This window comes from Cibotium barometz, chromosome 56 (assembly GCF_041138505.1).
Source record: "Cibotium barometz isolate CiBa-2024 chromosome 56, ASM4113850v1, whole genome shotgun sequence".
In the NCBI taxonomy this organism is placed as follows: Eukaryota; Viridiplantae; Streptophyta; class Polypodiopsida; order Cyatheales; family Cibotiaceae; genus Cibotium; species Cibotium barometz.
Window position 1 is genome coordinate 24,890,404 of NC_141101.1, and position 24,356 is coordinate 24,914,759.

The 24,356-nt window shown below is 48.6% G+C and overlaps 1 protein-coding gene across 8 annotated transcripts in view; it reads left to right on the plus strand.

Moving 5' to 3' along the window:
• The window catches only part of LOC147607053 (uncharacterized), a 52,932-nt gene extending 31,144 nt beyond the window's left edge, over window positions 1-21,788 (plus strand). For all 8 annotated transcript variants that reach the window (XM_086791524.1, XM_086791528.1, XM_086791525.1 and 5 more), the window contains one exon: window positions 21,212-21,788. In XM_086791524.1, the coding sequence (XP_086647650.1) occupies window positions 21,212-21,400 (189 nt within the window). In that variant the 3' untranslated portion in view covers window positions 21,401-21,788. The remainder of the gene's footprint in view (window positions 1-21,211) is intronic.
• Window positions 21,789-24,356: the final 2,568 nt, after the last annotated feature.

Below are 24,356 nucleotides of genomic sequence, written 5' to 3' on the forward strand. Positions count from 1 at the left end.
AACCATTCCGAATCATCCACCACTGACCTCCTGCAGCCTGAATAGTAGACTGCTCAGTTACCGAGTCTTGGTCAATCAATGAGCTCCCGTCCTGGATCTTCTGCCAAAATGGACCAAAATAACTATCAGTCCTGCAAAGTCCTCTCAATGACTGAAATAAGTCGGTAGAAATCTCAGTGAACGACACAGTATTCACATCTCTAATCCGACTAAGCGCATCTGCAATACTATTCATGGACCCTTTTCGACATCGGCAGTGTGAGCTGAGAGTACTCCCGTACAGATTTCCGAAGAAAAACAACAAAACCGAGAAAAGAACGAAGTTGTTTCACTGTTCGCGGTATAGGCCAGTCCAAAACCTTCTGAACTCGGTCATAGTCAATGCTCAATCCATCTCTAGTGATCTTGTGTCCCAAGTAAATGATGTCAGTCATAAAGAACTCACATTTACTCAACTTAGCATATAGTCGATTCTGTCTTAAAATAGATAAGACAATCGTGAGGTGTCTGACATGATCCTCAAGAGTACGGCTATATATCAAAATATCATCCAGGTCCCAGGAACACCACCACAAATTTCCCATAATGTTCACGAAAAGATCGTTCATCATTTGCTGGAAAGTGGCTGGAGCATTGGTTAACCCAAAAGGTAATACGAGAAACTCGTAATGGCCATACCTAGTCCGAAAGGCGGTTCTTTCGACATGCCTTTTTATGAATACGTATCTGGTGGTAGCCAGTACGTAAACCTATCTTCGTGAAATATTTCGCTCCTACTAACCGGTCAATCAGGTCATCTGATCTAGGGAGAGGATAACGGTTCTTAACGGTCAGCTTGTTCAATCTCTTGTAATCTATACACATTCTCCAGGTATTGTCCTTCTTTCTCCTAAGCAACACAGGTGCACCCCAAGGTGATTTACTTGGACGGATTTGGCCCATCCTCAAATAATCTTCGAGTTGTTTAGCTAACTCATCTTCCGCAGCTTGGCTCATCCTATAAGGTGGAATACTCACAGGATAAGCACCAAGGATCAAGTCAATACGATGATCTACTACCCGTTCAGGTGGTAAACCCGATGGCAATTCCTTAGGAAATACATCTTGAAACGAATCAAGTATCTTCTGTAATTCTTTGCTTTCAAACACACTTAATTCATTCACATCCATGGAAGGGATGAGAAAAGAAGAAAGTGGAATCAATATACAATGGAAAGCAGTATACAAAGAAGAATCCATTATATTTCCAAAATCAATTGTATTTACAAGAGGTCCCTAAGAGGGATGGATACGATCACCTAAAATACTATACTTGGTGTCCCTATGCTGAAAAGAAAAAATATGACTAGACCAATCTATCTGGACTTCAAGAGTCTTAAACCACTCAATCCCTAATAACAAGTCTACATTTTCCAGATGCACGACATAGCATTCCAGAGTATCTTTGTAGTCCTGAATCTGGATTGGAAGCATCTCCACCTTGCGATCCCAAACTTGCCTTCTTGCAGGTAGACGTACCTCATAGGTATGGTCGCTGAGTGTCGTATTAAGACTCAATTTCTGCACAAGTTTGTAGTTAACAAAATTATGCGAACTGCCAGGGTCTAAAAGAATGTGAATCTTTTGGCCATTCACTTCTCCATAAACTCGGAGAAGATCATGCATGCCAAATACCTTAGAATTGAACAGACAATCAGAACAAGTACTAGGGCGAGAAAGTACAGTAATTGACTTACCTGTCAAAGACAACTGGTTAGCTACCTTTGGCTTGGGTCCTGCGCTTGACTTGGTACCCTTTTGCTTTGGGCACTCGTTACGCATGTGTCCTTTTTCTTCGCAGATAAAACAACGTCCTTCCTTCTTGAGCTTCAAAGCCCCAAGGAGTCGTTTCTTCTTTGCTGGTGTCGAACTGGAAGCTTTGCCGGACAGGAAACCTGCTGCTAACTGGATCTTCTTTCCATCATCATATGGATGAAACTGAAAGTGAACTTGCCACTTATGTAGCCGTGTGTCCACGATCTCCTTGGTTCACTGCTTTTGCTCGCCTCCGAACGGTTCTAGAGTAATGTTGGGGCCTAAAGCTAAAGCCAAGGTATCCATTCCCGAGAAGGTAGAGAGGGTAGTTATCAATAGAGTGATGGAGTTCTGCAAAGCTTGCATCTGGGCTGCGATTTGTGCCTGACGTTCCGTCGAAGAAGCTTCGAAAGCTACTTTGAACTCTTGGAAATCTGATTTTGACACAAAATCGTCAAAAAGATCGGCATGGGTACCTTCCGTAGCCGGCAAGCCTTCGCGTTCCAGGAGGGGCTCCAACTCTGATTCTTGGGTCGACATCGTGAAAAGGGTATGTGGAGAGAAAATTCAATCTTTGCACAATAAAAGTGCACGGGAACTTGAGAGCTTGAGAGCTTGAGAGATGTGTGGCAAGAAGCCCACTTTAGGGGGGTTTATAAAGGTTTCCCAAAAAAGTAAAAGCCCCCAAAAGCTATGTTACCATATTATAGTAGTGATGTGTGTGAACACACTTAGGACCGCCGGGGCACTTTTTCCCTCACTAGGAGGTTTTTTCCCCCGTGCATTGTATATACGCCCATTATCTTCTAGGGCTTGTTATCTTTCATTTTTGGCACTCATAATACACTACTGTGTTGTGCTCAAGCTTCCTCATCTTCTTGAAGTTGTGTGTGCATTCCTGCAACCCTAATTCCAACAATTGGTATCAGAGCAGGCTTCCTCCTCCCGGGCAGCATCACCGGCACCTGCCGCTTCATCTCCTCCGATTGCAACGAGGTTTCACGAGCGTCTGCAGGCAAAATCGTCCTACTGTGCAGATTTTCTGTCAAGATTAAAATCTGCAGGACAGGTGCCCATTCGTCTGTTTTGGGCTGTGCTACATAGCACAGGTCGATTTTATACAGGTTTACCTCTTACAGACAGCATTTACATCTAGTAGTACAGTCATTGGCCATGGCTGACAACAATGATGTATTCCGCATGTTGGCTGCTGAGGATAAGTTGGATGGCACCAACTATCCATTGTGGGCATATATGATGCGACATGTATTGGTAGCAAAGGGGTTATGGAACATTGTGCAGGGTATTGATGCACGTCCTATTGTGGCTGGGAATGCTGCAAACACATCAGAAACAGGTACTGTTGATGATGGTGCAGGCACAAGTGCTGTAGCAGCTGTTCGAGAACCACCACTTTCAGCAGAGCAGATTCGTTGGGATGGTAGAGATGCGCAGGCTCATGCCTTGATTGCGCTGTCTGTCAAACGTACCATTATCCCACATATTCGCTCCTGCAGGACTTCTAAGGATGCTTGGGATGTACTTGCCACATTGTATCAGGCAAGAAATGAGGCTCGTGTTGCTTATCTCCGAAAACAGTTGGAGAATGAGCATATGAACGAAGGTGATTCTATGGATAGCTTTTTGACAAAGATCAAGGATTTCAAAGAGCAGCTCATTTCTGCAGATGAAATCCTGTCAGACAGTTCACTTGTGCAGACTGTTTTGAATGGTCTACCAGATTCTTATCAGGGTTTTGCTTCCACTCTTCGCTTGATGATGAAAGGCAATCCCAATGCCTTATCATTTGAGGAGTTAGTTTCTGTTTTGCTGCAAGAAGACCAGTCAAGGCAAAACAGGAATAATATGCGTGTCGCAGATCAAGCTTTCGTTGCTAGTCAGAGAAGCGGGAAAGGTAAAGCTGGCTTTTCTTCTAGTAAGCAGAAATCTGCAAATGCTGCGCAACCAAAGAAGGAAGACAAAGATGAGAAGAAGGGTGACAAACAGAAGACATTTTGCAAGTACTGTAAGGGAAATGATCATGTCATCAAAGCGTGTCCTAAGCTGGCTGCGAAAGAGGCTAAGAAGAAAGAGGCTGGTATGGCTGTTGCAGATGCCTCTCCTTCTAACAATGAATCTGCTAATGTTGTGCTAGATACAGAATGGGCATTCAATGCGCAGTGCAGTTATGACCCATCTTTGCATGACACATGTATGTCTGCAGTAGATTCAGATGTATGGTACTTTGACAGTGGTGCCACTAAGCATATCACCTCGCAGCGCAGTTTATTCACTTTCCTTGAGTCTGCTCCCACAGGGAATACTGTCACTTGTGCCAATAACTCCTCTTATCCCGTTGAAGGAGTTGGACAGATTGTGCTGAATGTTGCAAATGGCAACACCTTTACACTTTTTGATGCATTGTATGTGCCAGGGATCAAAAAGAATCTGCTGTCAGTCTCCGCATTTGCCAAAACAGGTTTGGTTGTAAAATTTGTGGATGACAGATGTACTGTTCATGATCTCTCTTGTGGTGACATCATTGTAGCATCTGGTTCACTATGTCGAGGGCTGTATAAGCTCAATATGGATGGCAAATGTGTAGAGGATTCAGCATGTGCTATTATGGATACGCAGGCTATTTCAGATGCAAAACTGTGGCATGCACGTTTTGGTCATCTGAATTTTGCAAGTTTGCTGCGCCTGCAGAAATCTGAAATGGTGTCTTCTTTGCCTAAGCTTGAGGCACCTGTCAAGCATGTTTGTGAGGGCTGCATATTGGGTAAAATGCAGCGTGCTTCCTTTCCCAAAGATGGATCAGTGAGAGCTGAACGCAGATTGCAGCTTGTTCACAGTGATGTTTGTGGTCCCATGCAAACTCCATCATTTGGAAACTACCTTTACTTCGTGACTTTCATTGATGATTTTACCAGGCATGCATGGGTATATCCTTTGAAGGCAAAGTCCGAAGTGTTTTTGTGCTTCAAACAGTTTTTGGTTATGGCTGAAAATGTGTCAGAAAGTAAGATGGGCACCCTCCGTTCAGATCGAGGGGGGGAGTATATGTCTTCAGAATTTAATGCATTTCTGGCTGAGCGTGGGATAAAACACCAATGTACAGTGCCGTATACACCACAGCAAAATGGTGTGGCTGAGAGAAAAAACAGGTCTCTCATGGAAATGGCAAGATGTATGGTTAAGAGTCAAAGTCTACCACATGGTTTTTGGCTTGAGGCTGTCATGTGTGCCACTTATGTACTAAACAGGTGTCCCACCAAAGCATTACAGGTTGTCACTCCATATGAGGCTTGGCATGGCCGCAAGCCATCTGTTGGCCATTTACGTGTTTTTGGTTGCTTGGCATATGCATTAGTGCCTGTGCAACATCGCAGAAAATTGGATGACAAAGCTGTCAAATGTATTTTTGTTGGATATAGTGCTGAGAGCAAAGGCTATCGTTTGTATCATCCACAGACAAAGCGCATTTTGGTTAGCCGTGATGTTGTATTTGTGGAAGATGCAGTTCAGCCCTTGGTTTCATGTACTAAGGAGACAGATATCAGCTCACGTGATGTCTATGATACATTGTTACCTCTTTTCAGTGGTGCACAGTCAAGTGCAATACCTCATGAGGCAGTTTTTCAGCCTATGCAGGTTTTAAATGATGGCACAGATCAGCCTATATCTGATGCAGATGTGCATGATGCACTTGAGGATGAGAGACAAGAGATTGAGGGCTCTAGGAATATGCCTAGATGGCTGGTGCAGACTTTGCGTGACAGCAAGTTGGATGCCCCTTTGTCTAGTCGCACTCGTTCTGGCTCTCATGGTGCCTCTTATGCGTCAGATTGTTATGCATTGGCTGTTTCTAGTATGTGCGATGAAAGTGAGCCTGTTTCATTTGATGAGGCACAAAGTTCAGAAAATTGGATGGCTGCTATGCAAGCAGAATACGATGCTATTATGAAGAATGGTACATGGTCTTTATGTGACTTGCCTCCTGGCAAGAAGGCCATTGGCACTAAGTGGGTATACAAATTGAAGCGTAAGCCTGATGGCACAGTGGATCGCCATAAGGCTAGGCTTGTTGCAAAAGGTTATGCTCAAGAGAAGGGCATTGATTTTGATGAGACTTTTGCTCCCACATGTCGTATGACCACTGTTCGTAGCATCTGTGCATTAGCAGCTCATAATGGTTGGAATGTACATCAGCTGGACATAAAGACTGCGTTCTTAAATGGAGATTTGCATGAGGAGGTGTATGTATCGCAGCCTCGTGGTTTTGTTCAAAGAGGGCAGGAAAACAAAGTGTGCAGGTTAAAAAAGGCTTTATATGGTTTAAAGCAAGCTCCACGAGCTTGGTATGAAAAAATACATGCATATTTGACTGCACATGGGTTTCAGAATAGTCCAACAGAAAGCACTTTGTATGTTAAACGTGTGGATTATGTACATCTAATCATTGCTCTCTATGTCGATGACATGCTGCTCACAGGACCAAATGAGAGTCATATTGCTGATTTTAAGGCTGATTTGAATGCCTCTTTTGAGATGTCAGATTTGGGGCATTTGCATCATTATTTGGGGATACAATTTAAGCAGTGTGATGGAGGTATTGCTTTGTGTCAGACAAAGTATATTGAAACATTGTTGCGGAGATTTGGCCTTGAAGACTGCAAGCCTATTGCTACTCCAATGGAGACAGGTTTGAAGTTGAGTCTTCATGATGCTGGAGATCACTTTGATGTCACACTCTATCAGACAGCTGTTGGTTGCCTCATTTATGTATGCATTACGAGGCCAGACATTCAGTTTGCAGTCTCACAGGTGAGCAGATTTATGCATAGCCCAGGCATTAAGCATTGGCAGGCAGTGAAGCGTATCTTTCGCTATTTGAGTGGTACTCGGCATCTTGGGTTGTTTTATCCCAAGGGGGGATCATTGCCGCCAGATTTACATGTTTTTTCAGATTCTGACTGGGCTGGTTGTTATGACACACGCGTGTCCACGAGTGGTTTTTGCTTCATGCTTGGAAGCTCATGCATATCATGGTTGAGCAAGAAGCAGCCTACTGTGGCCACTTCTAGTTGTGAAGCTGAGTACAGGGCAGCTTTCACAGCTACGGTTGAGTGTGTGTGGCTCAGACGCCTTATGGCTGATTTGGGTGTTGGGCAGCCATCTGCCACCACCATCTTCACTGACAGTCAGAGCGCATTGGCAGTTGCGCGGAACCCAGTGTTCCATGCTCGTACGAAGCACATTGAGGTGCACTACCATTATGTCAGGGAGAGACTCTCTGAAGGAGAGATCAGTTTGGCTTATGTGCCAACACAGGATAACCTTGCAGACCTTTTCACAAAGGCTCTGCCTCGTGAGAAGTTCGAAGCTTTTCGCAAAGCTTTGGGCTTACTCCCTTTTGTGGATTCGTCCACATAGCTAGACACTTCCCTATACATGAGTGCTAGCTCTTGTTCACCGCATCACTCCAGGGGGGATTTGTTACCATATTATAGTAGTGATGTGTGTGAACACACTTAGGACCGCCGGGGCACTTTTTCCCTCACTAGGAGGTTTTTTCCCCCGTGCATTGTATATACGCCCATTATCTTCTAGGGCTTGTTATCTTTCATTTTTGGCGCTCATAATACACTACTGTGTTGTGCTCAAGCTTCCTCATCTTCTTGAAGTTGTGTGTGCATTCCTGCAACCCTAATTCCAACAAGCTATGCTTGGCTTTTTCTTTGCTTTTGTGTTTTTTTTTCTTGAATAAATAAATAAATAAATATATATATATATATATTCTAAAGTCTTAAAAAAAATTAAACACTTTTAAACCTTGGAGAGGAGATGACTTTTAAATTTTTATAAAAAATTTAAACTAAAAAAAAAAAACCGAAAGCTTGTTAAAAAAACGTAAGCTTTACTTCTGTTTTATTTTTTTTCTCTCCTGGATTAGCCCGTCGGTGAGCTGCTTGACGTCGCCTGCTTTCTTGTGCCAACCTGCGCTTGCGCCTGTATGGGCCGGGCATCGTGGCATGAGCGCCGGCGTGGCCTGGCCTAGGCGCTGGCCTGCCTGGGCGCTGGCCTGCCTGGCATGAGCGCTGGCCTGCTGCCTGGCGTAGGTGCTCCAGCACTGCTTGGGCTGGCTGCGCAAGCTGCCTGGCTTGGCAGGCTTGGCCGCCTGGCTACGTACCTGCCCGCTTGCAACATCAACCAACAGCTAATACAACGCCTCGCATACTTCGCTCTCTCTCTCACACATTCATCAAAAGCAAACGTGCTTTTTCGCTCTCTCTTTTTTTCTGTTTCTCTCCCTGCAGTTTATGCGTATGCACAACAAACATGCCTCTTCTTTGCAAAGCAATCAACCCTACTTAAACTACCACCTCCCCCATCAACATGGGTGTCTTAGATGAAGAAAAACACATACTAAATCTGAAATCTGCAGTATGCACAGAAAAAACAGCAAGCTTTTTAACACATACCTTTCTTCGACCTCTTCTTCTCTACCTACCAACTTGCTCGTTCACGAGGTATGCTCTGATACCACTGTCAAATCCCCACGGATCCCCTCGTGATCGATCTTGGTTCAAAACTCGAATCCTGCAAACAAACGAACAAACAAACAAGCAAGGGGGGTGCAGGCCTGACTCACCTCCCAACCATGACAGCCGTGGGCAAGCCCACAGTCTTGGCTGTCCCCACCGAGCCACAAGCTGAGCTAACTAGGTTGACGTACCGACCAATCTCCTCCTCGCGACGTCCCATACCGCCACGAAGCTGCCCTCGCGGGCCTCGAGACTGTTGCTGGCCTCGGCTGCATAAAGCAGGTGCGCGTCTGCACTAGATCCAGGCTCCAAGACCATAGAGCTCTCACAAACTCGCGAGACTCTCTATAATACAATAACTAACCTTGGCCACCCTTTTATAGGCTCTTGGCCGGTCATCGGGCGTCCACACTTGGGTGCCGGCCCGTTAGTATTTCCCTAACTCAGCTCGTCAATCAGCCTGCCTAGTTCCAAGCTTCCCCAAGCCTCGAAACTAGTCTTGCATGCGCATAGCACACGGTAGATACACACTGTGCACATGACAAGACAAGCACCACCACATCGCCTTTATAGATGAAAGACTGTGTGGATGCAACCTGATACGAAGTGTTAAAGAGCATGGTCTTGGTTTTACCAAGATTCACACTGAGGTCCCTCTCTTATCATAAAAGTGCTGAAGTGCATGTGCCATGAGGGTGCCCCTGTGTAACCCCACTGCTGAATCTGAATTAAGGACTATGCCATCTGCATACAGGAGGATGGGCACAGCTGTCTCAGCTAGCCGAGAACATGTGCTCCCCAATTTGTCAGCAGATTCTGAGATCTCATCTATGTATAGTTCAAGCAATGCAGGAGATAGTGGGCAGCCCTGTTTGACCCCAATGGTGCGATGTATCTCCCCAGATAGTAGACCTCCTGTTGCTCAAACCTGGCCTGTCACGAGCTCATACAATGCCATGACACCCCACATCATCTTTGGTGGGGAATTGAACTCTTATATGCGGTTCCAAGAGCCATGATCTCGGGACTTAATCAAAAGCCTTCCGAAGTCCACAAAGCAACAATAAACCCGTTGTTTGCATGACGGTTGACCTGGCCTCCTCAATGATAGCTATGAGGGTGAAGATATGGTCCAATGTTGATTAATTCCTCCTGAACCCTGCCTGCAAGTGGCCCTTTGTCTGTGTGTCATTGCCAAGGAACCAATCTTGGCCTCCAATACTGTGCCATAGTTCTTGGCCAAGGTATGGCCAAGTCTGGTAATCATTGGGTTCCATGGGGTTTCCTGCTGGATGGATGTGGACAATGATGTTATTGGTCCAACAAATCTGAAGCTAGGGTAGGTGCCAAGGTGTCACATCCATGTGCAAGTGCTCCGTGCGAGATCTTCATGATGCCTCACACTTTCTTCTTTGATATTTGTCTTTGTCATCTCGATCTCTTGATGGAACTTCTTCGTGATCAGCCTTGAATTCTCCTTTGAGAGAGAGAGAGAGAGAGAGAGAGAGAGAGAGAGAGAGAGATTTTATTAACGTCTTCCAAAAGACCGAACTCGGCCTATGAGACAAATCAGTGGGGTATCCTCTGTCATCCCAACAAAATGAAAAAGTACTGAACTAAAAAGCTGAATCTGGGTGTGCAATAAGTACAATGAGTGGGGGAGGGGATGGAGCTCTACTTCTAGGAGAATGCAAAGGGGGCGGGGCGTTGAAGAAAGGAGGGGGGGAGCGAAGGAGAGGAGCAGGGGGCGGGCGCTACAGCGCTGGGGCGCGCAAGAAAAAGAACAGGCGGAGGAGGGGGAGCAAACGCGAGGGCAGGCCGGGGGGGGGGAGGGGAGTAGACGCGTGGGCGGGAAGGGGGAGAGGGTGCGCAGGCAGCAGCACGAGCAGGGAGGGAGCGTGAGCTTCAACGAGCGCTAATCTCCCAGAGGAGACAATGTTCTTCTCTCTTAATTCAGATATCAAAAGTTACAAGAAGATCCTTGGCTTCAGGAGAGCTTTCTCTACCACTGACCATGTATTCACTTTGAGATGTATGATTGATCAGGCCAAAGTGAGGAAGAGAAAGCTCTATTGCTGCTTTGTGGATTTCCGCAAGGCATTTGACAAAGTACCACGAGAGAGGCTCTTTCAGCGCCTGCAGTCTCTTGGCATACCAGCAGATATGACATGGGGCATCTATGCATTATATGAGCAGGTTTTTGGGCGAGTCAGATGCCCAGGAGGCATGTCCGAGACTATTGCTAGTACCATTGGTGTGAAGCAAGGATGCCCACTTTCCCCCACGCTATTTGGGTTATACATTGATGAGGTGGCTAACTTCATTACACGGGGAGGCAAAGATGGAGTTGATCTAGCAGGTACCTTAGTACATATTATGCTTTATGCTGATGATATTGTATTAGTGTCTGAGTCTCCAGAGGGGTCTTACTGTGAACCTTGGGAAAACCAAGGTTATGGTCTTTCATACATCGAGACAGGGCAGGAGTCCTCCTCCAGCCGTCGCCCTCTCTTCCCTCCCACCCCCTCCCCTTTTTTTCACGCTGCTTCCGCCCCCCCCCGGGGTTTTTTTTTGTCTTCGCCGCCTTACCCCCCCCTCCCCTTCTTTCTGTTTTTTTTCGTCCCCTGGGGTTTTTTTGCCTTCCCCCTCCGCCCTTTGTGTGCAGCTCGGCTCTTGCAGGACTCTTCGCATTCGCTCCGCCTTCGACATAGCTTCAGACTCTGATGGAGGCTCCTCCCGCCCCACCTCAGAGGGACTCTCCCGCAGCCCCCTCGCCCGCCCCTGAGGATACCCCCATCAAGCTTCCTCTTTCGCCAGAAGAGGAAGCGAGCCTCGCCGCAGAGGTGGAACGCCTCCAGGCACATTCCACCATCTGCCGTATAGTCGGCACTCGCCCCAGCAGAGGGGAGATCCAGGATCTTCTCCAGGCCCGCCTTCTTGCAGATGTGGGCAAGATCCTGGACGTTCAGCTACTGGGCCGTGGACACTACCAGATCGAGTTCGAGACAGCCCAGAGCGTGGCCAAGGTCCTAGCCATGAGTCCCCTTGACATCAGGGGCGCTCGGGCTTCTTCAGACCTTGGCAGCATGGATTTGACCCAGCAGCCAAGCAGGGAGAGCGCCTTTTCCATGTTACAGTTTGCTTCCCTGGACTCCGCCGTGAGTACCTTCCGCTCCTTTCTAGGCTAGGAGCATTGTGGGTTCGGTGCTTGAGACTGGCCCCACAGTAGCTTCAGTGGTGGCCAGAGCAGCTGGGCTACCTTCGGTCAGAGTTTTGGTTCCTGACATCTCCTCCCTTCCGAAGGTCATTCAACTACCTAGGATAGGGGGGGGATGGATTGATCAGAGAGTGGAGTTTTCGTGGCTCCCGAACCAGTGCTTTATCTGCAGGCAGGTCGGCCACCTGGCCAAGGCCTGCCCTCGCAGGAGACCCCGTCCTTCATCGCAGAGCAGGCCCTCGATGGCCTGCCCACAGATGCGGCTCGGCAGGCAGCCTCCGGGACACTTGCTCAGCCCACAGAGACCTCGGAGTGGCAGCCTGGACAGGGGCGCCGTCGAGGGAGACAGCCCCAGCAGCACGCCCCGAGACCGATGCAGCAGCAGCCACAGTCTCAGCATCACTGGGTTCCCGTGAGGAACAGCTTTGCTCCCCTACAGGAGGAGACCCCAGCGCCGACTGAGAACCAGGAGATGCCAGCAGCCCCTCCTTCGCCCCCACCCCCCCCTCCCCCGTCCCCTCCTCCCGCCTTGCTTCCACCTTTGCCTCCTCCCGTCCCCGCTCCGGTCTTGGCAGCGGCTCCTTCTCCACCCCCTTCTCCCCCCCCCGCTCGCCTCAGCTCCCCGGGAGGCCCTGGCAATTCCCTAGCGCTCACCTGCACTCCGGCAGACACTGAGCACCGACCTTGCTCGAGCACCGCAGAGGAGACTTACCATGCCGATTCGGGCTTCACGGATATCCTCTATCCGAGTCGGCTGAGTCGCCTCGACACTAGACAGCGCTCGGAGGCTTTTGATTATTCCTTCACACGGCTTTTTGGAGCGGAGGGCCCCCATGAGCGAGCACCCATCAGAGTTCATGTAGTGATACCTCCGGCCCGAGGGGAGGAGGCACTTGATTTAGCGGTGGCCTTCTCATTCCCTCTCTGTGGCCCTAGCGACCGGGAGTGGACTATGGATCTTGCTCTTAGCACTTTGAAGACTCAGGCAGTTGAGTTTTCTCACCATGTGAGCGATCTGGAGGTGACAGTCGTGATAGGCCGACTATGGGAGTTGGCTCATTTTTTCTTTGATCCCGGGAGTGTGGATGCCTCCAGGATTCGACATTTGGTGGTTCGCATAGTGGCAGACTTAGCACGCGACCCTGGATATGTATGCAAACTTCTATAGTTGGCTAGCTGCTGAGCGCTCTTGCTTCAAAATCTGATGTCCGAGAATGCCCTAGTAGTGTCCAGGTGTTGCAAGCGTCTGCCCTATACAGCCTGCTTGTGCTAGAGGCTACTCACTTAAGAGTGACGTGTGGCACACTTGCGAAAGTGCCTTTCGCCCCTCCCTCCCTCCTTCCCTCCCTCTCTTCTTCCTCCATTCTAGATAGGAGTAAGTGTGCTACTCATCCACAAACTGCACTTGAGGCCAAGTACAAAACCTTCATGGTAGTTGCAAATCTTCCAAGGTTCTCCTTTGAGTGCAATGTTGTCTACTTTCTCAACAATTGTGCTCTCAACTCAGCACATGAACCGTTTTACTTGTGAAAGTATGAGAGGTAGTAATAGTATGTGCGTCCAGCATAAGAATGGCATAGGTTACAGTTGTCGTTTGTGCTTGATTTCAGCCTGTCTACACGAGGTTGCTCTGTCTGAGCGGGAGGCAGTCGCCATGGGACACAGCCACTGGCGCCTGATCCGAGATTCTTGCAGCACACCGGGTGGGCAGATTCGTAGCCGCTCGGATGGGGACTATTCTCCATCCAAGCCGCTTGCGAAGGCTCGCCGTACGGCTGAGACAGCATCCACCTCAGCAGGTCATCCATGAGGATCATCTCATGGAATGTACAGGGCCTTGGCGGCGCACACTATATACGTTATCGTGGTTGCTTGAGGCAGGAGCTTCAGAGATGCCTGGTTGGGAGCAGTGTTGATATTTTGATGATGCAGGAGCACCATTTGGGTGAGAGCAGGATCTGAAGATACGGTTCGGTGATGCCTGGTAGATGGGACATCTTTTGGTCTGCAGGGTTTGGCCCCTTGGGTGGGCAAGGAGGAGTATGTATGGTCATTGCGGTGCATGGCGGCAGGCCATTGTGGATCGCGGGATCATTGTGCTTGGTAGAGCACAGTATGTCATTCTGAGGATGCATGATGAGCACTTTGGCGTGCTCAATGTCTATGCGCCCAACCATGCTAGTGCCATAGAAGAGTTCTGGACCCAGGTTACGGATGCATTGCCAGAGGCCGCACATTGGTGTGTTGGGGGAGACTTCAACATGCTTGAGGACCCGGCCGATAGGGTGGGAGGCAGTCATGTTACAGTGCACGGCACGGAGCTTGCAGCTTGGGAGCGATTTTGCATGACACTGAGGATCATTGATGCATGGCAGCATGATGCTTTCTCCCGCTCTCAGGACAGTCTTAGTTTCTCTCGGTCGGATCGCCGGCAGCAGGGAGACTAATCTATCACAGATTGATCGCTTCAATGTGGGCGACAGGCTAGGGGAGCGAGGGGACTCCGTTGACATTCTCGCTGGCACCTCTTTTTCGGACCATGCGCCAGTTATCTTGACACTTGAGGAGAGGACACGGGAGACCAGCTTGCAGTTGAGGATCCCAGAGAGGATACTTACAGATCCTAGTCTCGCTGAGGACATTGAGAGGATATGGCATGATAGCCAGAGCTCTGACCAGGATGCAGCAGGCCAATGTGTCCAGGGACTCATCGAGCTCAGCTCCTTTTTGCACGCTGCAGCCTTGACACGGCTGGGAGAGACACGCGAGCGGGAGCGTCGGCTGAGATGTAGCCTTGCTTCGCTTCAGCGCCTTCAGGAGCAGCAGCCTACGTGTGAGTGGGTGGCGTCCCAGCTGAGCCAGGCACGCCAGGAGGTTAGAGAGGCAGAGGAGCAGAGACATGAGTTCTACTATCGTCGCCAGGCCTCTCAGTGGACGCAGCTTGGTGATAGAGTGACTGGGGAGTTTTTTGAGATTATTGGACCTCGCCATGCTCGAGCAGCTCAGGAGGCAGGACGGATCCGTAGCCACTGAGCCCGGGGAGATCAGAGCCATTGCCACTGAGTTCTATAGAGACCTGCTTTCAGCGGAGCCAGCCACTGAGGCTCGGGATGCTTGCAGACAGACTGTGTGCGCCCATGTGCAGAGGAGGGTCACAGATCGTATGCGTACAGTTCTGGGTGAGCCTCTTTCAGAGGTTGAGCTTGCTGAGGCCTTGAGAGTCCTTCCGTGCCACAGTTGCCCTGGGGAGGACGGATTGACGCCTGCCTTTTTTTATGCGCTATTGGGACCTTTTGGGGCCAGGCCTCCGCAGGGGCTTTCAGTATGTTTTGGACACTGGGGTGATGCCACAGAGCTTTTCAGAGGGCTTGATCTTTCTTATCCCCAAGAGGGAGGGCCCAAGAGGGAGGGAGTATCAGATGATATTCGGCATTGGAGACCTATTACGATCCTCAATACTATCTACAAGGTCTTAGCAAAGGCCTTGAGTTTGAGGATCCAGCCCTTCCTGGGGGAGTTGATTCATGCTACCCAGACAGGATTCGTCAAGGAGCGTCGTATCCTTGACAACATTTTCACTTTCTGGGAGGCGACGGCCCGAGCTAGATTTCTTGGTGAGGACATGGTCGTGATGCTTCTCGATTTTGAGAAGGCATACGATCGAGTCGATTGGAGTTTCTTAGAGGGCACGATGCTTCGCCTGGGCTTTGAGCCAGTTTGGATTCGAGGAGTGGCGGCTCTATATTCCACAGCTCGTAGCCAGGTGCTGATGGCAGGAGGACGGGGGCCGAGTTTTGAGTTGACCAGATCAGTCCGCCAGGGGTGTCCTCTCGCCCCGTTTCTTTTTCTCTTCTTTGCTGAGGCTATGAGCATGTATTTGACGGCAGAGGAGGTTGGTTTGAGAGGACTCCAGCAAACAATCTGGGGGGAGGACCTGCTCGATGCTGAGTTTGCTGATGACACGGGTTTATTTTTGCATGGCCAGGAGGCCAATCTTCAGAGGGCAGAGCAGGGGCTTCAGGTTTTTAGTGCAGCTTCGGGAGCATTGATCAATTGGCGCAAGACAGTGGCCTTTTGGATCAATAGCGCTCCCACTCCGGCATGGAGCCCAGACCCAGGTTTTCGATGGATTCCTCTTGGCACAGCAGTGCGGTATTTGGGATGCTAGATTGGACTAGATTTGCCACCTGAGCAGCAGATTGCCCGCTTCTTCTGAGCATTCGGAGGAAGCTTTTGTATTGGAGTACAACTCGGCTATCCTTGGCTGGGAGGGTGGTGGTGGCGAATCAGGTGCTTTTAGCGACCATGTGGTACAGCACGTCTTGCTGGATCTTCTCGAGCTCTTGCATCAGCTAGCTACAAAGGCTGATCAGGAACTTTCTTTGGTCTGGGCGGGATGGTCAGCCAGCCCGGGTTAAGGTCGCTTGGGCAGTTATTACACTTCCGCTGGCCCAGGGGGGCTTGGGCATTATAGATCCAGTTGATCAGAGTAGAGCCTTATTGGGGAAGCTTATTGTTCGGGGGCTGCTTCCAGGCGCTGAGCCTTGGAAAGAGCTTCTTTTGCAGCGGCTGCAGGCTCGGGCTCCCCCAGCAGGCGGCACTTGGGCACCGGAGATACGATGGATCTTCATAGAGATGAGGAGGACAAGCCTCAGTAGAGGATGGGAGGACAGATTTGCCTTGAGCATCCTGCGAGCTTGGGAGTTGCTGAGATCGGGACTCTTTCAGAGACCACCTTCTTGTGATGAGGAGCGGGCCAGACAGCCGCTCATTTGGAGCCCAGCGGTTCACACAGAGCAGGGTCATATGCTGGGTTCTCGGCCTCGTCTAGCTTGGGGACCATTGGCGGCAGGCCCAGCACGTAGTTTTGGAGAGTGGCAGGCCTTCTGCAGTCTCCCAGAGGAGATCCAGGTGGAGAGGTTGAGTCACTTCAGAGGGGGGCTGATTATGAGGGATGACATTCAGGAGGCACTCACAGAGGAGTGGTTCACGCCTCTCGAGCCAGTGGCCCCACGGTGGATGGGAGCCTTTACACAGTTGGAGATCCTGATTGCTGTCAGAGCTTGCACTGAGGATGGTAGATGCCTCTACTATGAGATCCAGGATGAGGGCAGACTTCAGAGAGTGGAGGTGGAGTCGCCTTTGGTTGCACAGTGCATTTTTCAGAGGATACGGGTCGTGGCCGCCGCTTCTCGGAAGTGGCATATTGACCCAGACCTTGCAGATGTGGATTCTGATTGACGCATATGGGCATATGCAGCGCGCCCCTTGGCCCGGCTCCAGTGGGACCCTGGCGAGTACGAGTGGCATGATCCTTATGCATCACCCGAGGCCACAGAGATCACCTTTTTCCAGTATACTGTTCGGTTGGGGCAACATATTTTGACGGCGAGGAGGATGGTCTCCTCAGCTGCATCGGAGCATTGGCGGCTACTGTGACTCCCACAGGAGTTCCTGGAGGATTTTTGGACCAGGCTCTGGGCTAGTCGACAGGCATGCAGGATCTTGACTTTCCAGTGGGCTGGTCGCCCACAGGGGCTCTGCAGTTGGCACCTGGCTTGTCTACAGCGGTCTTCCGGCGGCCTACGTCCGGTGCGGCCACCCTATGGAGACACAGAGACATTGCCTCTAGGACTCTCCTCAGGCGCAACAGATTTGGCTGCGGATGCTGCGCATTCTGGCCCCCCTCTCTCTAGAGGGTATGTGCACGTGGGGTGCCGCTGCTTGGTCGACTTCGTTAGGGCCTGCTATGGGCTATGAGACGGAGCAGGACAGCCAGGCCATCAGATTCATTAGGGGCCAGCCTCGCCTGGTTCCTTCACCGGATTTCTCGTCCGCTGGCCGGCTGGACACAGGAGAGGGATCTACGATGGGAGCTCCTTAGCAGCCTCACCATCTGGTTCACCTAGAGAGCCCGGTGTTTCAGGGCCTTTGAGGGGAGACTGGAGCCACCAGTAGAGACTGTTCGGGGGATTTGGCAAGAGTTGATCCACACCCTGCGAGGACAGTACGACCGCATTTGGGGCGACTCGGATGAGGCGATCTTGCGGCGGCAGGCCTTTCACACCACTTGGCGCAACGGCCCCTTCTATACCCTACACGCGGGTTCCCCCTGCTGGCACTACAGGCCACCTGTTTGGCTTTCCCCCCCTCCTATTGTATGATATAGCCCCTCAGTCTTTGTACTGATATTTGTACTTTTCTGCACCTAGGGAGAGTCTCCCTAGCTACCTTGCTTGGATCTATGCTCTGTTTTCTTATGAGCAAGAGAGGATCTTTTGTAGCCCTACGGGCGTTTTTATATAACTAATGAAAGGATCTTTTCTCGAAAAAAAAAAGCTCTCTTGAAGGCTGCCTGCCCTGATGAGCGTAAAATTGCTCGCTCAGCATATAAGCTAAGCTCTTGCTCCAACACTGCACCATAGAGTTTGGCCAACATGTGGCCAACCATAACCGTCTTGTAGTTGCTCGGATCAAGCATATCCCCTGTCGCCAAAGAATCTACTGCATATATGAGATGCTCACCCTGTAGGCCCATATGGTCGGCGGCCCGTCCATGCTGTAGGCAGCGGATAGCTTCCTTTACCATCGAGTGGGTAAAGAAGCTAGCTATGGTATGTCGAGGCTCTGTGGCTGAGGTATAGGTGGCTGCTGTGGGGCGTGGTATAGGCCCTCTGCATGTGTGTGCCATGCTTGTGGGTCTGCAATGGGTGTCGGTGTCCAGGGCTCTCTGAAGTGCCGCCATGAGCTAGGGCTATCTCTACTCATGAAGAAATGGAAGATCTCTAGCTCTTGTATCTCTGCGAAGGCCCGCCTTTTGCGGCGGGTAAGTCTCCTCATCTCTCTCCTCGACTCCTGCTCTATGATGGCTCCCAAGGCTCTCTGTATGCGGAGCCATGAGTATATGGCTCTGCACTTATACCATATGTTCTGGGGCATAGTCCCAGATCTCGAAGGCTCTCTTGAGTGGACACGATGTGGGACGCTCTGTAATGTAGCCGTGTGTAGGAGTGATGCCAGCTGGGCTGTAATGGTATCCATAGGTGCCAGGGGATCCATGAGTAGGAGCCCATCTGAGAGAGAGAGAGAGAGAGAGAGAGAGAGATTAACATCTTCAAGAGACCTGGAGGGTCCAAGGTCTCTCTCTCTCTCTCTCTCTGAGAGAGAGAGAGAGAGAGAGAGAGAGAGAGAGAGAGATTAACATCTTCAAGAGACCTGGAGGGTCCACGAGACCAAAGGTAGTACAATGTATCCATGATGAATACTGAAACATGGAAGATAATAAACTGTATGAAACTAGCTACACAAGCAAATGTGATGCTACATGATGAAGTGATACCATCATCCTCCAGAATAGAACTCAAAGCAGCCATAGCATCTTCCCTATGTGATGGGAGCTCGCCTTGTCGTTGAAGGATCTTGGATCTGCAGATACTGGGTGGACGGATGATGCCTCTGAGATCTGAGGTGTCTGGTTCTCAGAAGAGATCGTGCAGGCTCATTGGTGACACCCCGTGCTCGTGGGCCAGAGGATACCGTGTCCGCGTAGGCGGTCGTGGACTGGCTGGTCCTGTCAGTTCACAATAGATGGTGGCTGTGGCTCAAAAAAACTCAGAGTGCTGCCTCAGCATGAGCTCTCTATGACAGTGGAGCTCCAGTAAGAGGGGGCCAAATCCATACTGGAAGAGAATGAAAACTCCCTCGGATCTCATAGTAGGGTGGGCATCTAAAAAAATAGTGCTCCTCGTCCTCCACCTCACCTATGGTGCATACTCTGCATACATGTGCATCTTGTGGGAGAGAGTTCTTTGAATATCTACAAAAGACCGAAGGGTCAATGAAGCCAAAAGTGTTACAATATATCTACATAAAAACCAACTAAAACTGAAAGGAAAAAACAGCCTATTCTAGTAAATCCCCAATGCGTCTATGAGGCGTAAGTGTTGCAAATTTTCCATGTGTAAACTGAAGATCATAAACATAAACGTAGAAACATGAGAGAGAGAGAGAGAGAGAGATGTGTTCTTTTTTTTTTCCAAGAAAAGATCCTTTCATTAGTTATAAAAAAAAACCCCACTGGGCTACAAAACCCCTCTCCTGCTCATAAGAAGGCAGAGCAGAGATCCAATCAAGGCAGCTAGGGAGACTCTCCCTAGGTGCAAAAAAGTACAAATAGCTAAGAGGCTATATCATACAATAGGAGGGGGGAAAATCCAAACAGGTGGCCTGTAGTGCCAGCGGGGGGTACCCGCGTGTAGAGTATAGAAAGGGCCGCTGCGCCAAGTGGTGTGGAAGGCGTGGCGCCGCAAGATCGCTCGATCCGAGTCGCCCCGGATGCGGTCATACTGTCCTCGCAGGGTGTGAATCAACTCCTGCCAGATAGCCCGAACAGTCTCTGCTGGTGGCTCCAGTCTCCCCTCAAAGGCCCTGAAACAACAGGCTCTCTAGGTGAACCATATGGTGAGGCTGCTGAGGAGCTCCCATCGTATATCCCTCTCCTGTGTCCAGCCGGCTGTCGAGAAATCCGGTGAAGGAACAAGGCGAGGCTGGCCCCCAATGAATCTGATGGCCTGGCTGTCCTGCTCCGTCTCGTATCCCAGAGCTGGCCCTGACGAAGTCGACCAAGCAGCGGCTCCCCACGTATACTTGCCCTCTGGGGAGAGGGGGGCCAAAATGCGCAGCATCCTCAGCCAAATCTGTTGCGCCTATGGACAGTCCCATAGGCAATGTCTCTGTGTCTCCAATGGGTGGCCGCATCGGACGCAGGCCGGCGGAAGGCCACTGTAGACAAGCCAGGTGCCAACTGCAGAGCCCCTGTGGGCAACCAGTCACTGGAAAGCCGAGATGAGAGAGATGTGTTCTACATCTAGGCCCAACGGGTCTATGACATAGTCACAAGGGAACGCCGTTCCAAGCTCTTGGAACGGGGGAACGCGTTCCATAGAGATAGCCGTTCCCATTCCCGTTCCAAAATGGCACCGCAGACCATGTAAGAAATATAAGTGAACTATGTATCATGTAGAACACATCTATGCATTATCATGGCCACTACTGAGATGGTTTGAGGTTCTTTCTTTACTATGCCACTTTCCAAAGCATTTACAGATATATAAAGTAAATTTATAAACACATTTATGCAATGATGTGGCGTTCCCGATTCCGTTCCCTTTTATTCAAGCTTTTCGTTCCCGTTCCAAACAGTCATCCGTTCCCCAAAACGTTCCCGTTCCCTTGTGACTATGGGACTCTATGAGCCCAGGAGTGTTGCATATGTTCCATGCATAAACTGAAGATCATAAACATAAACATGGAAACATGAGAGAGAGAGAGAGAGAGAGAGAGAGAGGTTATTTACGTATAGGCCCAATGGGTCTATGAGCCCATAAGTGTTGCATATGTTCCACGTGTAAACTGAAGATCATAAACATAAACATGGAAACATGAGAGAGAGAGAGAGAGAGAGAGAGAGAGAGGGAGGGGGTCTTTTTTACCGGTGATTGACTTTTTTTTTTTTGAGCCATGTCTTGCATTCACACGATTATATGCACCTAAAAAGCGGCTCACAGAAGAGTAGGTTATCTATTTAGAGGCAAACGATGGTTTTGGAAGTTTGCCTCATTCGGTGTGCTCACCTTCAAATTACTTGAAGCAGGGAAACAAGCCAGATGAACTGCCAGAGCATGTTCTTTGCTGTGTGCGTATCAATAAGATTGACTTCACTACCTGTAAACAGCTGGCTGTAAATGCGTCTTCTCTTGCAAAGACCGGGAAGTATGATGAAAGGGATGTCAGTGAAGCTGATGCTAACTCTGAACCTATTGTGAATGGAAGTTCATTTTGAAAAGTAAGCTTCTTGAAACTGAATATTTTTTCCCTTAATTTGATCAAAATTGGGTGGCTGTTATGAATAATCTTCTATAAGCCAGTCAACCAAAAAATTCGTTTATGAGCATGCATTATTAATAGTTCTGTATTGCAAGCTCCCAAGCCGTGTTCCATTGCAGGCTTCATGTGAAGCCAGCGTACTGTTCCACACATGGAGAAATGTAACTAAAACTTCAAAGTTAGCCCTGATATGGATACTTGTACATTGATCATTCTTACATTTCTCAAGACGAACTGGTAACTTCTATCAGGCCGTGTAGTCCAATTGGGGCTATTTATTCTTTAATAAAGGTCATGCTCAGATCTATTGCTCCTAGTAACAGGCAAAGAATGTATTTTTGGCAGCATGAGAGTGTGTTGAAGCTCTTTTCTTCTTAAATTTCTAGCAACTGCAGGGGAAATCACATTTGAAATATTGGTAGGAGTCGTCAACAAAATTGCTTGGTAAGGTGCATTATCATGTTAAGAAACACATTGAACAATGGTGTTTTCTTGAAAGCCTTCTAGGGCAAGCTGCTGCATCTGCAAACATTATTTGTCCATGGATTTCTCACCCCTCTCAGATTCTCCAAATTTCATTTGTAATCCTCTCATCACGTTTCTATTTGAAGGCTTTGTGCAGTCCTTCAAACCTTTTGTTGAGCCTTTTCCCTTCCATATCCTCCATTGCCAGGTACACCACTGAGGCATATCTCTGTTATGCCAACAAGCTAGTGAAGAATGCCTGCAAACTTTGCCATAATCTACCGAGGAAGGAGGTACATGAATACATAGAACTTTATGGGAAATTTTCTACCCGAGAAAATTCTAGTTCAAAAACAAGTGAGGCGGATCTTCAGAAAAGACACTGGATCATAACCACCATGCCAAAAGCAATCACCATGACATTCGACATATGCAATCAGGGGCATGGGTCATCTGATGGGTCATGGTTAGCCTGGGCACATAGCCAGCCATTGCCACACATTCCAGCATGGGCATATATTTCAATTCATCATGGATGAGGAGGATCTTCAGAAATGACACTGGATCATAAACACCATGCCAAAAACAATCACTGTGCCATTCAACCATATGCAATCAGGGGCATGGGTTATGGGTCACGGCTAGCCTGTGCGCATAGCCAGCCTCATCAAGCATGAGGATCTTCAGAAATGACACTGGATCATGATTCATAACCACCATGCCAAAAACAATCACCATGCCATTCAACATATGTGATCAGGGGCATGGGTGACGTTTCAACATATGCAATCAGGGGTATGGGTGACAGGTCACGGTTAGCCCATAGCCAGCCATCGCCACACATTCCAGCATGGGCATATATTTCAATTCATCAAGCATGGGATGCCATCGTCTCTAGGAGCACATCCTTAGTGGGCAGCTGATTCTGGAGCTGCTCATCGAGTGTGCATCCATGGTAACTCGAGGTCATACTTACAAATTGCATTCATCACAACGAACCAAGCAGCTTGCGAGGCTGTAATATTTTGACTCTGCAAATTAGTTTTGCCATGTTGGGTTTATCAAAATTACTTGATGTGCTTCCTGCCCTAGTTGCCTGAAAAAGAGGCATGGAAAGTTCAGGGTTTAGGTTATGTGCTAAAGTAGGTGCTCTGTTTGTATCACTGTAGAAGCTCCTCTCCCATGGACATCACCATGTAAGCATGGACATCACCATGGAAGGTTGTTTCTTCCATGGACGTTGCTCTCTCCTGTTGATGCCTTAGACCAATGCAATGCAGCCCTATCACATCGTTGGTTCACCTCTAGATAATGAACTAGAAAAAAAATTCAAGTTGAAAAAGTGTGTAGAAAGCTTGAATTGGTGAGTACCATTTGCCAACTCGTGCACTTCTAATAAATCTTGGAGCATTTCAGTAGTGAGTGAAAGTTATGGCACTAAGTTGTTGGATGCTTGAAAATTGCAGGCTTGTCATTATTGCTTTAAATAGGAGATACTCAATTTTTGAAGAAGTTAATTTATCAAGAAACAAAAGGCATGCAAGAAGAATTCAAGAATTGTTTGAGCTCTGTTTTGTGTTGTCTTTGCAATTGGACATGAACAAGCTACATTCAGAAGGTGTGAGGAAGGCTACAATTTCAATCTCAAAGAGGAGCTTTTCTTGAAAAAAGGAATGCAGAGTTCCTTTTACAAAGGAAGGGTAAGTTTGATCTCTACTAGAAGCTAGTAGAGAGCTGGTTTCTTTTACACGTAGAAAGACCCATGAACGCCAAGGAGGGAGTTGGTGGGAGTTGGCCTACAGAAATGAAACTTGTATGTCAGGAAGAGTGGCCTTGCTATGCAAGTCGCATTCGAGCAAGATGTTATTTAGTGCTACAAAGAGATGCATATGCCAAATTATACATGTGGGCTTAAGTGTACAAGAAGCCACAAGATGTCTACATAGAAATATGCTACTTTTTCCACAAGTAGTCTGCCTACAGTGCTTAATCCATTCCCATACTACCATAATCTGACGCTTAATGGTAGATTTCTCTCCCATTGCAACTCACTCACACGAACACAATCTCACTCTTTGATCCCTACACTTCCTTAAATACAGTAAGATAAGCTCAATTCTGTTCACTTTCCATTGCTGCGCTTCACTCCACTCAAATAGTTGCTTCAAGCAGGTGGGGTTTCCCTATTTCTCAAGATAACTCCTACGCATGCTTCCCACACATTATATGGAGATTTGATTCCAAAGTGTAGATATCAAGCTTTCATAAAAACCTTTAGTGAGAGCTCCTATGAGAGAGAGAGATAGTGATAGTCAATGTCAATGTGACTTCTTGCTATATACAGTTGGGTTTTAATCCTTGGGTATTGAGAACATATTCTTCACTTAGTGTTGCCTTCCAATCCACGTTGATATTTCATATTGTACTTGGTTGGTGCATTGTGCGTC